Source organism: Lepus europaeus, chromosome 21 (genome assembly GCF_033115175.1).
Source record: "Lepus europaeus isolate LE1 chromosome 21, mLepTim1.pri, whole genome shotgun sequence".
NCBI lineage: Eukaryota > Metazoa > Chordata > Mammalia > Lagomorpha > Leporidae > Lepus > Lepus europaeus.
The window spans coordinates 25,246,281-25,259,175 of NC_084847.1; the positions used below are offsets into that span (position 1 = coordinate 25,246,281).

Consider the following 12,895-nt stretch of genomic DNA (forward strand, 5'->3'; position numbering starts at 1 on the left):
AGCGGGGCGAGAGCTGGGGGACGCGGCGGGCGAGGCCCAGGCCGAGCGTCCTCCCGGGCACCTCCTGAGGTCCCACGGGCTCAGCCCTTCCCAGACCGCCAGGTCACACTGGGCACACGGAGGTTAGCCCGAGGGGCCCGTCTGGTTCCGGGAGACGCCTGCTGAGGGTGCAAGGTGGGACCTGTCTCCCTGCACCTTCCCAGCTGGGGTTCGAGATGGTCTCAGAGCTGCACGGGGATCCCGGCTACCCCCTTGGGCGGTTTGGAGCAGCCATTACCGCCCTGGCGGACCTCAACGGAGACGCGCTGATGGACGTGGCCGTGGGAGCCCCCCTGGAGGGGCAGGGGGCTGTGTACATCTTCAGTGGGCAGCAGGGTGGGCTCAGCCCGCAGCCCAGTCAGGTGAGGTGCCCCACCTGCCAATCGAGCCCCGCCCCAGGCACCTGGAAGCCTCCGAGCCCAGCCTCCACCTGACCGGTCCCTCCCTCCCGCCTCTCTCTTCCTCCCCAGCGCATAGACGGGACCAAGGTGTTCTCAGGAATCCGGTGGTTCGGACGCTCCATCCACGGGGTGAAAGACCTCGGAGGCGACGGCCTGGCCGATGTGGCTGTGGGGGCCGAGGGCCAGGTGTTGGTGCTCAGGTGAGAGGGGGCGCCCGCACGCCCCGTTAGCCCAACCCTGGTCCTGCCCATGGGAGCTGGGCGCCTGCCCGGCTGTGTCCCGACCCTGTGAGGCAGCGCCTCTTCCTAGAGAGGTTTTATTTCTTTTTGTGTGTGAATTTTTTGAAAAGCAGGATGGGGTGGGGGAGAGAGGGAGGGAGAGGAGAAGGGAAGGAGAGAGATCTTCAGTCTGCTGGTTCATTCCCCAAATACCCACATCGGCCTGGGCTGGGCCAGGAGTTTCCCACGAAGGAGCCCAAGTACAAACTGGTAAGTGCTGTGAAGGCAGAGACCTGCCATGGGGTAGACCAGCTACCAAGAAGGGCCTCTGCAGGAGAGGGCTCTGAGCTGGGGCTTGAAAGATGAGAGCGAGGGGCCGGCGCAGTGGCGCAGTGGGTTAACGCTCTGGCCTAAAGTGACAGCATCCCATATGGACGCCGGTTCTACTCCTGACTGCTCCTCTTCTGATCCAGCTCTATGCTGTGGCCTGGGAAAGCAGTAGAAGATGGCCCAAGTCCTTGGGCTCCTGCACCCACGTGGATGACCTGGAAGAAGCTCCTGGCTCCTGGCTTTGGATTGGCCATTCCGGCCAACTGGGGAGTGAACCATTGGATGGAAGACCTCTCTCTCTCTGCCTCTCCTCTGTGTACCTCTGACTATCAAATAAATAAATAAATCTTTTTTTAAAAAGTTTAGCACAAAAGACAGCCACATGGCTGGAACGTGGTAGCAATTCAGACTGAAAAAACAGCAACCCAGCATGGATAATAAATATCTTGGATTTTATTCTAAAAATCATGTAGCATCCTTGAAAGGTTATAAGCATGGAAGTAGCGCAATGATTTCTGTTTCTAAAAGCTCACATATATTTTCTTTAAAAATTTTATTTATTTGAAAGGCAGAATAACAGGGCAGGGGAGAGAGAGAGAGAGAGAGAGAGAGAGAGAGAGAGAGATTCCATCCACTGGTTTACTTCCCAAATGGCTGCAACAGCCAGGATTGGGTCAAAGCCAGAATCCAGGAGCTTCCTCCAGGGCCCTCACGTGGGTACAGAGGCCCAAGCACTTGGACCATCTTCCGCTGCTTTCCCAGGCGCATTAGCGGGGAACAGGGTTGGAAGTAGAGCAGCTAGGACTCAACCCAGGTGTCCATATGGGATGCTGGCACTGCAGGCAGTGGCTTAATCTGCTATACCACAGCACCGGCCTTAAAAAGCTCATGCGTCTTAATGAAAGCTAGATCAGGAGGTGCTGGAATGACCTGGGGAGCCCTAGTTGAGTATCATCACTGAGAGGAGCCCGGGATGCTGGGGTCTGCTTGAGGAAAGAGGGACCCCAGACCCTCAGAGACGGGGCCCCAGGCCTGATGAGGGGTGTGCGGCTGAGGCCCAGGGGGAGACTTGGTTGTTTTCCACGCTGCAGCTCCCGGCCCGTGGTGGATATCATCACCCAGATGCGCTTCTCCCCGCCCGAGATCCCGGTGCACGAGGTGGAGTGCTCCTACTCAGCCCATCACAAGGAGAAGGACGGCGTTAACATCACAGTCTGTTTCCAGGTCAAGTCCCTCACCTCTCACTTCCAAGGTCAGTGCTGTCCTGCTGCCCCCCAGCCCCAAGAGCAGCCACCTGCCCCGGTCCCGCGTGCCCGCCATTCAACTCCTGCCTCTCTCACCTGCCCAGGTCCTCTGGTGGCCAAGCTCATGTACACCCTGCAGTTGGATGGCCATCGGACCAGGAGCCGGGGGCTGTTCCCAGGAGGGAGACATGACCTCAGCGGAAACACAACTGTCACACAAGTCCAGTCCTGCACTGACTTCTGGTTTCACTTTCCGGTGAGGGAGCCAGCGTTGATGTTCTGGAAGGGGCGGGTGAGCCAGCTGACTGCAGCGGGGGATAGCAGCAGGTGCAGGCCCGGCCCTGTCACTGGCCAGCTGGGTGCCAGAGGCCTTGATCGCTGTACTACCATTTCCTCTGCTGAGCAATAGTAGTAATCACTCCCTTAGCCTATTTCCTCCTAGCTTTTTTTTTTAAAGATTTATTTATTTATTTGAAAGTCAGAGTTACACGGAGAGAGACAGAGAGGCAGAGAGAGGTCTTCATCCGCTGGTTCACTCCCCAGTTGGCCACAAAGGACGGAGCTGTGCCCATCCAAAGCCAGGAGCCAGGAGCTTCTTCTGGGTCTCTCAGGCAGGTGCAGGGGCCCAAGGGCTTGGGTCATCTGCTGCTGCTTTCCCAGGCCATAGCAGAGAGCTGGGTGGGAAGTGGAGCAGCCAGGACTTGAACTGGCACCCATATGGGATGCAGGCGGTGGCTTTACCCGCTACGCCACAGCGCTGGCCCCCACTATTATTTTTAAAAACTCCTCGTTTGAGGTGGAAGTTTGGCTCAGTGGTTAAGACACCACATGGGTTGCCCATGTCCCATATTAGAGTGATTGGGCTCCAGTCCTGGCTCCACTGACAACACAGCTTCCTCCTGGGAGGCAGAAGATGATGGCTCAAGTACTTCAGTCCCTGTCACCCATGTGAGAGACCTGGACTGAGTTCCAGGCTCCTGGCTTTGGCCTGGTCCAGCCCTAGCTATTGCAGGCATTTGAGAAATGAACCAGCATATACGAGATTTCTCTCTGCCCATCTCTGTCTGTTTTGTGTGTGTGTGTGCCTCTCTCTGCCTTTCAAATAAAATAAAAAATAAGCAAAGAGTAATTTTTAAAAACATTTCTAAGAGAGGCAGAAAAAGAGAGAGAAGATAGAGGTAGAGAGAGCGCGCATTGCTGGTTCACTCCCTAGATGCCTGTAACAGCCTTGGTTGAGTTAGGCTAAAGCCAAGAACTGGGATTCAATCCATGTCTCCTGTGTGGATGGCAGAAGCCCGACTACCTGAGCCCTCATCACTGCCTCCCGGGGGCGAGAGGCAGGAGCCGGAACTGGGTGTCAGCCACAGGCCCCCGGCATGGAATGTGGACGTCTCAACCACTAAACTAAATGCCACTCCTGGAATTATTTTTAATGCTACAGAATATTCAGTCATGGTGGCATGTTGTTCCTTCCCAGGAAGGTCATTTATTATCAACACTCATCTCGGAAAGGTATTTATTAAGTTATTTGAAAGGCAAAGAGAGAGAATCTATTTTCCATTCACTGGGTCACTCTCCAAGTACTTGTAACAGCCACGGCTGGGCCAGACCAAAGCCAGGAGCCTGGAACTTCATCCAGGTCCCCCTTGTGAGTGACAGGGATCCAAGGACTTGAGCCATCACGTGCTGCCTCCTAGGGTGCACTTAAGCAGGGGCTGGAATTGGAACAGGAGCCGGGACTTGAACCCAGCGCTCTGATGTTGGACACAGGTGTCCCAAGTGGAGTCTTAATTGCTACACTAAATGCCCTCCCCTGAGACTTTTTTTAAAATGTTAAACTGCTGAAATACCCAGATTTGGTTTGACTACAGCAATCCTGTATACAAATGGGACAGAAGGGGGCCGACGTTGTGGCACAGCGGGTCAAGCCACCACCTGAAATGCCAGCATCCCATGTGGCACCAGTTTAAATCCCGGCTGCTCCACTTCAGTTCCAGCTCCCTGCTGATGTGCCTGGGAGGGCAGCAGAAGGTGGCCCAAGTGCTTGGGCCCCAGCACCCATGTGAGAGACCTGGATGAAGCTCCTGGCTCCTGGCTTTGGCCTGGCCCAGCCCTGGCCATTGCAGTCATTTGGGGAGTGAACCTGTAGATTTCTCTCTCTCTCTCTCTCTAGTTCTGACTTTCAAATAAATAAATAAATCTTTTAAAAATGAGACTGAAATCCCATTCTTATGGTCTCTAAAATATTTATTTTTAAATGATCATTTATTCAGAGGTATAATTTTTCCATTTTCTATTTTTTTAAAGATTTATTTAACTTGAAAGTCAGAGTTACACAGAGAAGGAGAGGCAGAGAGAGAGAGAGGTCTTCCATCTGCTGGTTCACTCCCCAGTTGGCCACAACGGCTGGAGCTGTGCCGATCCGAAGCCAGGAGGCAGGAGCTTCTTCCGGATCTTCCATGCAGGCGCAGGGGCCCAAGCACTTGGTCCATCTTCTACTGCTTTCCCAGGCCATGGCAGAGAGCTGGATAGGAAGCGGAGCAGCCGGGAATCAAACCAGTGCCCATATGGGATGCCGGCACTGCAGGCACCAGCTTTACCTGCTACGCCACAGTGCTGGCCCCCATTTTCTATTTTTTATAAGATTTATTTATTTATATGGGATGCTGGTGCCTTAGGCGGCAGCTTTATCTGCTATGCCACAGCACCTGCCCATTTTCTCTTTTTAAACTTATTTGTTTTTATTTGGAAGAAATAGAAACAGGAAGACATAACACACATGCACGCATGCACACACACACAGAGATCTTTCATCTGCTGGTTCACTCCCCAGATGCTCGCAACAACCAGAGCTGGGCCAGGCTGAAGCCAGGAGCCAGGAACTCCATCCAGGTCTCCCACGTGGGATGGTGGGGACCCAGGCCGTTGAGTCATCCACTGCCTTCCTAGGGTGCACACTAGTAGGAAATTGAATCAGAAGCAGAATGGGGACTCGAACCCAGGCACTCCCATTTGGGATGCAGGAGTCCCAGCCACTGAACCAAACATTTGCCTCTTAAATTTTTCATAAAAAGCTGACACTAAGAACAGGGTGGAAAACTTTGGGGCTTGTGGGCTGGCGCTGTGGCACAGAGGGTTAAAGCCCTGGCCTGCAGTGCCGGCATCCCATATGGGCACTGGTTCTAGTCCTGGCTGCTCCTCTTCCAATCCAGCTCCCTGCCACAGTTTTTGGAGTTCGTTTTAAATGTTTTTACTATGGCTTTTTACTATGGGGAACATCAAGCTTATAAAAGTAGAAAAAGAAGTTTAATGAACCAGCTGTGTGCTCATCACACAGTTTGAACAAGGATACAATCATGGCCGGTCCTGTTCCCACCCCCTGTTCCTACTCCCCAGCTCCTCACCCCCACCCTTACAAGAGCTGGACATTTTAAACACTGCCACGGAAGGTGGTAGTGTGGCCTGGTGGGAAGCCCTTGGGTTGGGAATGTGAACGTTTGGCCTCAGCTCTTGCCTTTGATACTGCAAGGTTCAGACAGCAGGATGTCTGTGTTGTCTTCTGGGCCTCGCTCTCATCTCGAATGCGAGGGTGATCATGCCTGCCTCCTAGGGTTAAGCGTCTGCAAGGGGCCACTGCCAGGCTCCACCAGTAACAAAAGGCCAAGACCCCTTCCTGTTCCCGGCAAGCGGTGTGGTGCAGGCGGTTAAGCCTCCGCTTGCAACACCCACATCCCCTGCTGGGCTCCAGTTTGAGTCCCGGCTGCTCTGCTTCTGAACCAGCTCCCTGCTAATGCACCTGGGAAAGTAGTGGATGGTGGCCCACATACTTGGGTCCCTGCCACCCATGTGGGAGACTCTGTAGATAGAGTTCCAGGTTCTTGGCTTGAGCCTGGCCAGACCTGGCTGTTGCAGCCATTTGGGGAGTGAACCAGCAGATGGAAGAGCTCTCTCACTCTCTCTCTGTCACTCTGCCTTTTCAGTAAATAAATAAATCTTCTTTAAAAGAAACTAATATTCTGGAGTTAGGTTAGTCTATTTATGCTAGAATATTCTAGCAAATTTTGATGATGGCTGCCTAGTGTACTTTGACAAAGATTCGTGGGCATCCACTAGAACTCATTGGGCAAAAGTGCTGTGATTGATTAGTGATGTCTGCCTTGGAACTGGGACTGAGGCATGATCCTTGTGCTGAGAAACACGTGAATACCCTGATGAGGGAAATATATTTTCACGTACTTGTTAGTTGTAAAACATGTTCAGTACTGGCAAAGTCTAAGCCAAGTAACTACTAGAATTACATCACTTGTAAAATGCAGACAAGGTATGTGCTTAATCAGGATTGTAGCAGAGATTAGACTCGTAAGCTATGCTCTTGTCACCCCCAGGTATGCATCCAAGACCTCATCTCCCCCATCAATGTCTCCTTGAATTTCTCTCTTTGGGAGGAAGACGGGACATCCAGGGACCAAAGGACGGTAAGAACAGATTGGCTGGGGGAGCCGATGGGGAAAATTGGAAGTGACTATAAAATACATCGGTCTTTGGTCCTAAGCAACAGAAACCAAACATGGCTTCCTTAAGCAGGACCAGCGTTTATGAAAGTCTGCACTTGCGAGAAATTTGAAAACCAAGTGTGGAAGGAAGGGGAGCCAGGGTGCTGGCTCTGGGGGTCCCCAAGAGACGACAGGAGTGGGGGGCTCTTCTCGCTCAGTGCATCTGCTCCGGTCCGTGCTGGACGGAGGCTCCCGACCTCATCAGGCCTCTGACACCGCTCAAGAGGCAAACTGCAGGCAGGGAACATCAGAAGGCCAGCTTGAGGCGCAGGCCGGGCCTGGTGGAGGGACAGCCCATCACATTACCTCGTGGGTATTCAATAGGGGCAGGCGGCTCCCTCAGAACCGCAGTGGGGTGCTACTGCCCTGTAAAAGGGGAGAAGCAGTGTCTGCCGCAGTCTCCCGGATCACACACTCCCCACCCAAACCAACCGCCTGATGTCCGTGGCTGCCTCCCGGGATGCTCCCTGGTGGTGACCAGGTCTGCTGGGCAGAACCAGGACCGCCAGTCCAGGCCTCTGCAGCGCCGCTCCCCCGTCTGTTAGACAAGTCCCCAGACTCGGATGCCTCCTTCAGAACTGAACACCTCTCGCTCCTGCACCGTGGCTGCTTCTCCTGTGGCTTCCGGAAGCATGGAGGGTGTCCCCGCCAGCCCCGCACTCTGGCGAGATCGGGAGACAACGGCGATGACTCCTAAAAAGAAAGCCCAGATCCCTGGAGCTCATCACGGCACCTGAGCAAAGCTGCATGAGCTCTTGCTCTGCTCAGGGAGATACATAAGTGTGGCCCCTGCCCTTCCGGCGCTCAGGGTCCCCTCTGGGGACGCCAGCTTCCCGGGCGGCCACGTCCATGCCAGAGATTGGGAGCGGTCTGCAAAGCTTTCCCACAGAGGGAACCTGGGTGGAGGGGAGGCGGGCTTTCAGAAGGAAGCCAGACTCGCGACGGCAGAGGCCACGGCGGGAGGGTCAGCTGGCCTGCGCGCCCCCTCCAGATGGACTCCGGGAATTGGCCTTTCTCCCTGAGGACGCTGGGAGCCCCTAAAGGCATGCGTGCAGTGGAAGGAGGGCGTTATGTACACATGGGATTTTTTTTTTTGGGGGGGGTTGCAAGGGTCAGAAACTCAATGCACTTCTGCCTTAAGTAAGCAAGAAAGGAATCCATCTGTTGATTCTGCACAGGCTGGAGGTGGCCTGGCGCCACACGTCTGTATCCAGGAGCCAACAAGGCACCAGCAGCCTGACTTCTAGACTATCCCCGCGTTGGTATCACCATCAGGCATTGCCTTCATCCCATGGCAATCCCAAGTAGAAGAGAGCGAGCTTCCTTCTCTCTGTTACGTGCTGGCCCTCGGTCATACTCCTGCACCAATCCCTCGGAGCAGGCTTGGGTCTAACACGCACCCGATGCGTGCCTACGTGGGGACAACCGAGGCCCTGGCGTGGGACCAGCCAGGCGGGAGGATCAGGGGAAGGTGGGGTGGCCATCTCCACGGCCACGGAGGTGCTGCACGGGCCGGTTCCCGCCCCCACAAGAAAGCTGGGTTGCAAGGTGGGGATCCTGGAGGGATGGAAGCTTGTTCTGCTGATCGCCTTGAGGGGTGGCCCAAGGCTGAACCAGGGCTGTGGGCAGTGAGAGGGGGACGACCTTAGGGAGAGTCGGAAGAGGCAGGTGATGGCGCCCATTTCTGACTCGGATCTGGGCGAATGTTGCCACCACGAGACAGGGAGCCCTGGAGGCAACGGAGCTGTGCAGTGAAGGCGAGCTGTTGGGTGCAGTGGGGTGGTCGTGGGGGCTGTGAGTCACCCACCCAGGGGGGCAACTGGGTCCATTCTTGGCAAGGGCAAGGTTGGTCCAGTGGGATCAACTCAGCTGCGCACGGACAGAGACGAGGCAGCGGCTCCAAGCTGGAGTGGCAGCGCTGATTGTGTGAGTGTAGATCAGGGGCCGGCAGACTTCCTGGAAGAGGCCAAACGCTAGGCGTCTTGGGCTTTGCAGGCCACGCAGTTTCTGCTCCAACTGCTCGGCTCCCTGGGCCAGGCAAAGCAGCCCTGCGCAGGAGGGCAGCGGTGGGTGTGGCCAGGAGCCCCCTCTCTACAGAACTGGTGGGACTGCATTTGACCTTCCAGCCACAGTTTGCTTACCCCCTGCTGGAGCCCAAGGCCTGGGCTCCCCTCTGTCCCCTTGCTCTCCATCCTCTGTTAAAAAATGGTTTCTTGGCCAGCGCCGCGGCTCACTAGGCTAATCCTCTGCCTTGCAGCGCCAGCACACCGGGTTCTAGTCCCTGTCGGGCGCCGGATTCTGTCCCGGTTGCCCCTCTTCCAGGCCAGCTCTCTGCTGTGGCCAGGGAGTGCAGTGGAGGATGGCCCAAGTGCTTGGGCCCTGCACCCCATGGGAGACCAGGAGAAGCATCTGGCTCCTGGCTTCGGATCAGCGTGATGCACCGGCTGCAGCGTGCCAGCCGCGGCGGCCATTGGAGGGTGAACCAACGGCAAAGGAAGACCTTTCTCTCTGTCTCTCTCTCTGTCCACTCTGCTGCCTGTCCAAAAAAAAAAAAAAAAAAAAGGTTTCTGGAGGAAACGCAGTTGGTTCTTACAACATGAACAGGCTTCAAGGAGGTGGAGGGAAGTTTGCAGGGCGTGGGGGCCCCCGGGGTGTCTGAATCGTTACTCCAGGTTCATACAGTGCCAGGATTTGCTTAAAAGGGAGAGAGAGAGAAAACACACATTTGTGTGTGAGTGGGGGGCCGCCCCCCACAGAGAGCCATCCTGAGTGGGCCAGAGACTTGGCTGGAGGGGGGGTGGCCAGCAAGAGCCTGGTCAAAGGCAAAAGAGAGCCCCTCCCCCATTATCAGTCTGTAGGGGCAGTGCCTGCATTGGATAAACAAATAGGTGGGGTTGGGTCTTAGCCTACCTGAAGCATTCTGGGATTTTTATGGCACCTCCGCATGGAGTTTAACTTCTACGCGACATAGTGGCTTCTCCCTGGTCCTGGACCCAGATAAGACACAGGTGCTTCCTGGGAAGGTGGGCGTAATTAGATTGACAGGTGAAGGGATAAGGTTACCATGCAGGACTGGCAAAAATCCCAGCTCACCTGTTTCTGGCCAACTCCCTGCCTTGGTTCTCCATATCAGTGTCAAGTTCAAGGGAGGGACTTAGCTTCTGGCAGAAAGACAGCCGAGCAAGCCTGAGGCCCGGGCCCTGGCTGCTGGGGACCCTCTGAGTCAGAGCCGGTGGCAAGCAAAGCAATGAGGACCCCAGCCCATCAAGGAAGAGTCTGTAGGCTGCCCGGTAGGCGGCCTGGAGGGGGAGGAGGAGGCTGGAGTCTTTCTAGAAGGTGCCTCGGATCATCTCCAGAATTGTCCAGGGCCCCATTATAGCCTCAGCCTGAACGTCCAACCCCCAAACATGGCCTCCGCGGAACCGGAGAGGCATGTCCTTGCTCCTGCCTCTGGCCCTGCACTCCTGCTCCCCCATTAGACTTCAGGGGGGACGCCTTTCCCTCTGGAAGCTCCCCTGACCCCCACGCCTGGGGTAGGAGTCCTGGTGTGCCCTGTACTCGTCCTGTGAAGTACCCACTCGGTTGGGAATGCCGGGTCGTTCCTCCCACCACGGGTGGGGGAGTGGGAGGGAGGCAGAGGGTCCATCATGTTCTCTGGTGTACAGCCAGCGCCCCAGCGTGGGTCCTGGCCACCAGTAAAGGTGTGGAAGCCTTGGCCTTGATCTGGCCAGAGCCGGGCAGCTGTGCTGGGGGCGCTGGGGTGCACGGAGGAGCGCCACGGGGAAGATCCAGGCACCAGCAGGTGAGTCCGTGGCTGCGCAGCCAGGCGCCCCGTGGGGGTGAGACCCTGCAACTGCTTTGTCGCAGCCCTGATCTCCTGTCCAGGGCGGGGGCTGGGGCACCCTGAGCCTGGCCTGACACTGAGGAGCTGCGCCACAGAGGGGGTCGCGTTACAAGGCTGGGGCTGCGGCAGAAGGAGGTGGCCCAGCCGAGCCCCCCCAGCCCCCGCCTCGCAGCCCTCTGCTGTGTTACCTAACCCCCCCACCCACCATCACCCGCTCTGTGCACTGCAGGGCAAGGACAGGCAGCCCATCCTGAGACCCTCGCCGCACTCAGAGACCAAGGAGGTAAGAGGGCCGGGGTCTGGGGGCCTGGGCAGGGCGGGGCCTGGGGCCTGCGGCTCCTCATCTGTGCTGCGTGTTCTTCCAGATCCCTTTTGAGAAGAACTGCGGGGAGGACAAGAAATGCGAGGCCAACCTGGGGCTGTCCTTCCCCACCGCCAGGTCTGCGAGGCCGCCCCGGCCACCTGCTCCGCGCTGTTGTCCTGGGCAGCCCCCAGCGTCTTCTGGGTCCAAAGCCGCTTCCCTGGCCCTGGCCAGATGGGTCCCCTGGGGCCGCCACCTCCCTCCCTGGGCCTCGGTGGCCTTGTCGGAGAAACATGAGTCCCCTGCAGCCCCGGCAGGATGGGCGGGAGCCTGCGTCCTCCATCGCCGGCCCGGTAACTCTGCCCTGGTCTCCCCGCCAGGTCCAGCGTCCTGCGCCTGACGCCCTCGGCCAGCCTCTCGGTGGAGCTGAGCCTGAGGAACCCCGGAGAGGATGCGTACTGGGTGCAGCTGGACCTGCGCTTCCCCCAGGGGCTTTCCTTCCGCAAGGTGGAGGCGCTCCAGGTGAGCCTGAGCGGCGACCGAGAGAGCGGCTGCCGCCTGCGCCTCCGCCGCCGCCGCCGGCTCGCTCTGAGCCCCGGCAGCGTGCACAGCCTAGCGCGCATGCGTGGGCGGCAGCAGCTGCTGTGCACCTGTGGGGTGGAGGTGGGGCCTGGGGGGTCATGGCCGGTTCCCACGTGATCTGGGGGACAAGTTTTACTCTCTTTGAGCCTTGGGTTCCACAATCAATAATGAGGCTGGAGGCAGCCGCCGGGCTAGTCTGAGGACCGCATGACAAGGGGTGTGTGAACAGGATGCACTTGGTGAGGGTGGGGCTTGTGGTGCAGCAGGTTAAGCCACCGCTTGGGACTCCCAGCTCCCATACTGGAGCGCTAGTTCCAGTCCCAGCTGCTCCACTTCCCATCCAGCTCCCTGCTAATGTGCCTGGGAGGCAGCACATTTATTTATTAAATAAATAAATCAATCATTTTTTTAAAATGCACTTGGTTCACCAAGATCCATTCGCTTCCTGCCTAGAGGTAACCAAACTGTTTTTTCAAGGATGACCTCAGTTGTTCCATTTATTTATTTTTCCCTGGAATTTTTTTTAAAGATTTATTTATAAATTTGAAAGGCAGAGTTACACACAGAGAGAAGAGGCAGAGAGAGACAGAGAGACAGAGAGAGAACACAGCCTGACAGGGGCAGAGCCCTGGGGGAGGCGGCCCTTGGCCTTGGCCTTGCCCACCGTGATGTCCTGTGCTCTTTGCTCACTGCCAGCCGCACAGCCAGATACCTGTGAGCTGCGAGGAGCTCCCGGGGGAGCCCGAGCTCCTGACCAAGATCCTGTCTTGCAACGTGAGCTCTCCCATCTTTAGAGCGGGCAGCTCGGTGAGTGCACCTGGGGGCTGGGGGCTCGGCGCTCTGCAGAGGGGAGCCGGGGATTGATGACGGGGAAGAGGCTACCCTACCACCACCGCCTACCCCGACAAGTCTCGTGCCCGGTGCGTTCCCCTGCCAGGTTGTCATCCAGGTAATGTTCAACACGATGCTGAACAGCTCCTGGGAAGACCTGATGGAGCTGTACGCCCAAGTGAAATGGTGAGCCAGCCCGGGCAGGCCCTGCCCACCCCTCTGGGCCTGGTCCTCCTCCCAACCCGGCTCCTCCTCTCCCCAATGCAGTCACAACGAGGACTCGAGCCTCCTGGAGGATAACTCGGCCACGACCAGCATCCCAGTCCTGTACCCCGTCAACATCCTCATCGAGGAGTGAGTCCCCCAACCCCGCCCTCTGCTCCCACCCAGGGCCCCACCCTGCCTCCCTGGCTCTCCTTCCAAGCCCCCTTTTTCTCCCAGAACCCCACTCACCCACCCACACAGGGTGATCAGATCCGATTCCAGCCACGTCCCTCAGTGGTTTCCAATGGTGTGCAGAGGGAGCCCTTTGCCAGGTCAGCGTTTCCGGGC

The 12,895-nt window shown here is 57.0% G+C and overlaps 1 protein-coding gene across 1 annotated transcript in view; it reads left to right on the forward strand.

The window, feature by feature from the left end:
• ITGAL (integrin subunit alpha L) overlaps positions 1-12,895 on the forward strand; it is a 38,051-nt gene that overhangs the window by 16,806 nt on the left and 8,350 nt on the right. Inside the window, exons 14-24 of the mRNA XM_062180074.1 lie at positions 204-401; positions 510-640; positions 2,080-2,240; positions 2,337-2,488; positions 6,618-6,707; positions 10,859-10,912; positions 10,995-11,068; positions 11,311-11,452; positions 12,209-12,319; positions 12,450-12,529; positions 12,611-12,697. Of these exons, the coding sequence (XP_062036058.1) occupies positions 204-401; positions 510-640; positions 2,080-2,240; positions 2,337-2,488; positions 6,618-6,707; positions 10,859-10,912; positions 10,995-11,068; positions 11,311-11,452; positions 12,209-12,319; positions 12,450-12,529; positions 12,611-12,697 (1,280 nt within the window). The remainder of the gene's footprint in view (positions 1-203; positions 402-509; positions 641-2,079; positions 2,241-2,336; positions 2,489-6,617; positions 6,708-10,858; positions 10,913-10,994; positions 11,069-11,310; positions 11,453-12,208; positions 12,320-12,449; positions 12,530-12,610; positions 12,698-12,895) is intronic.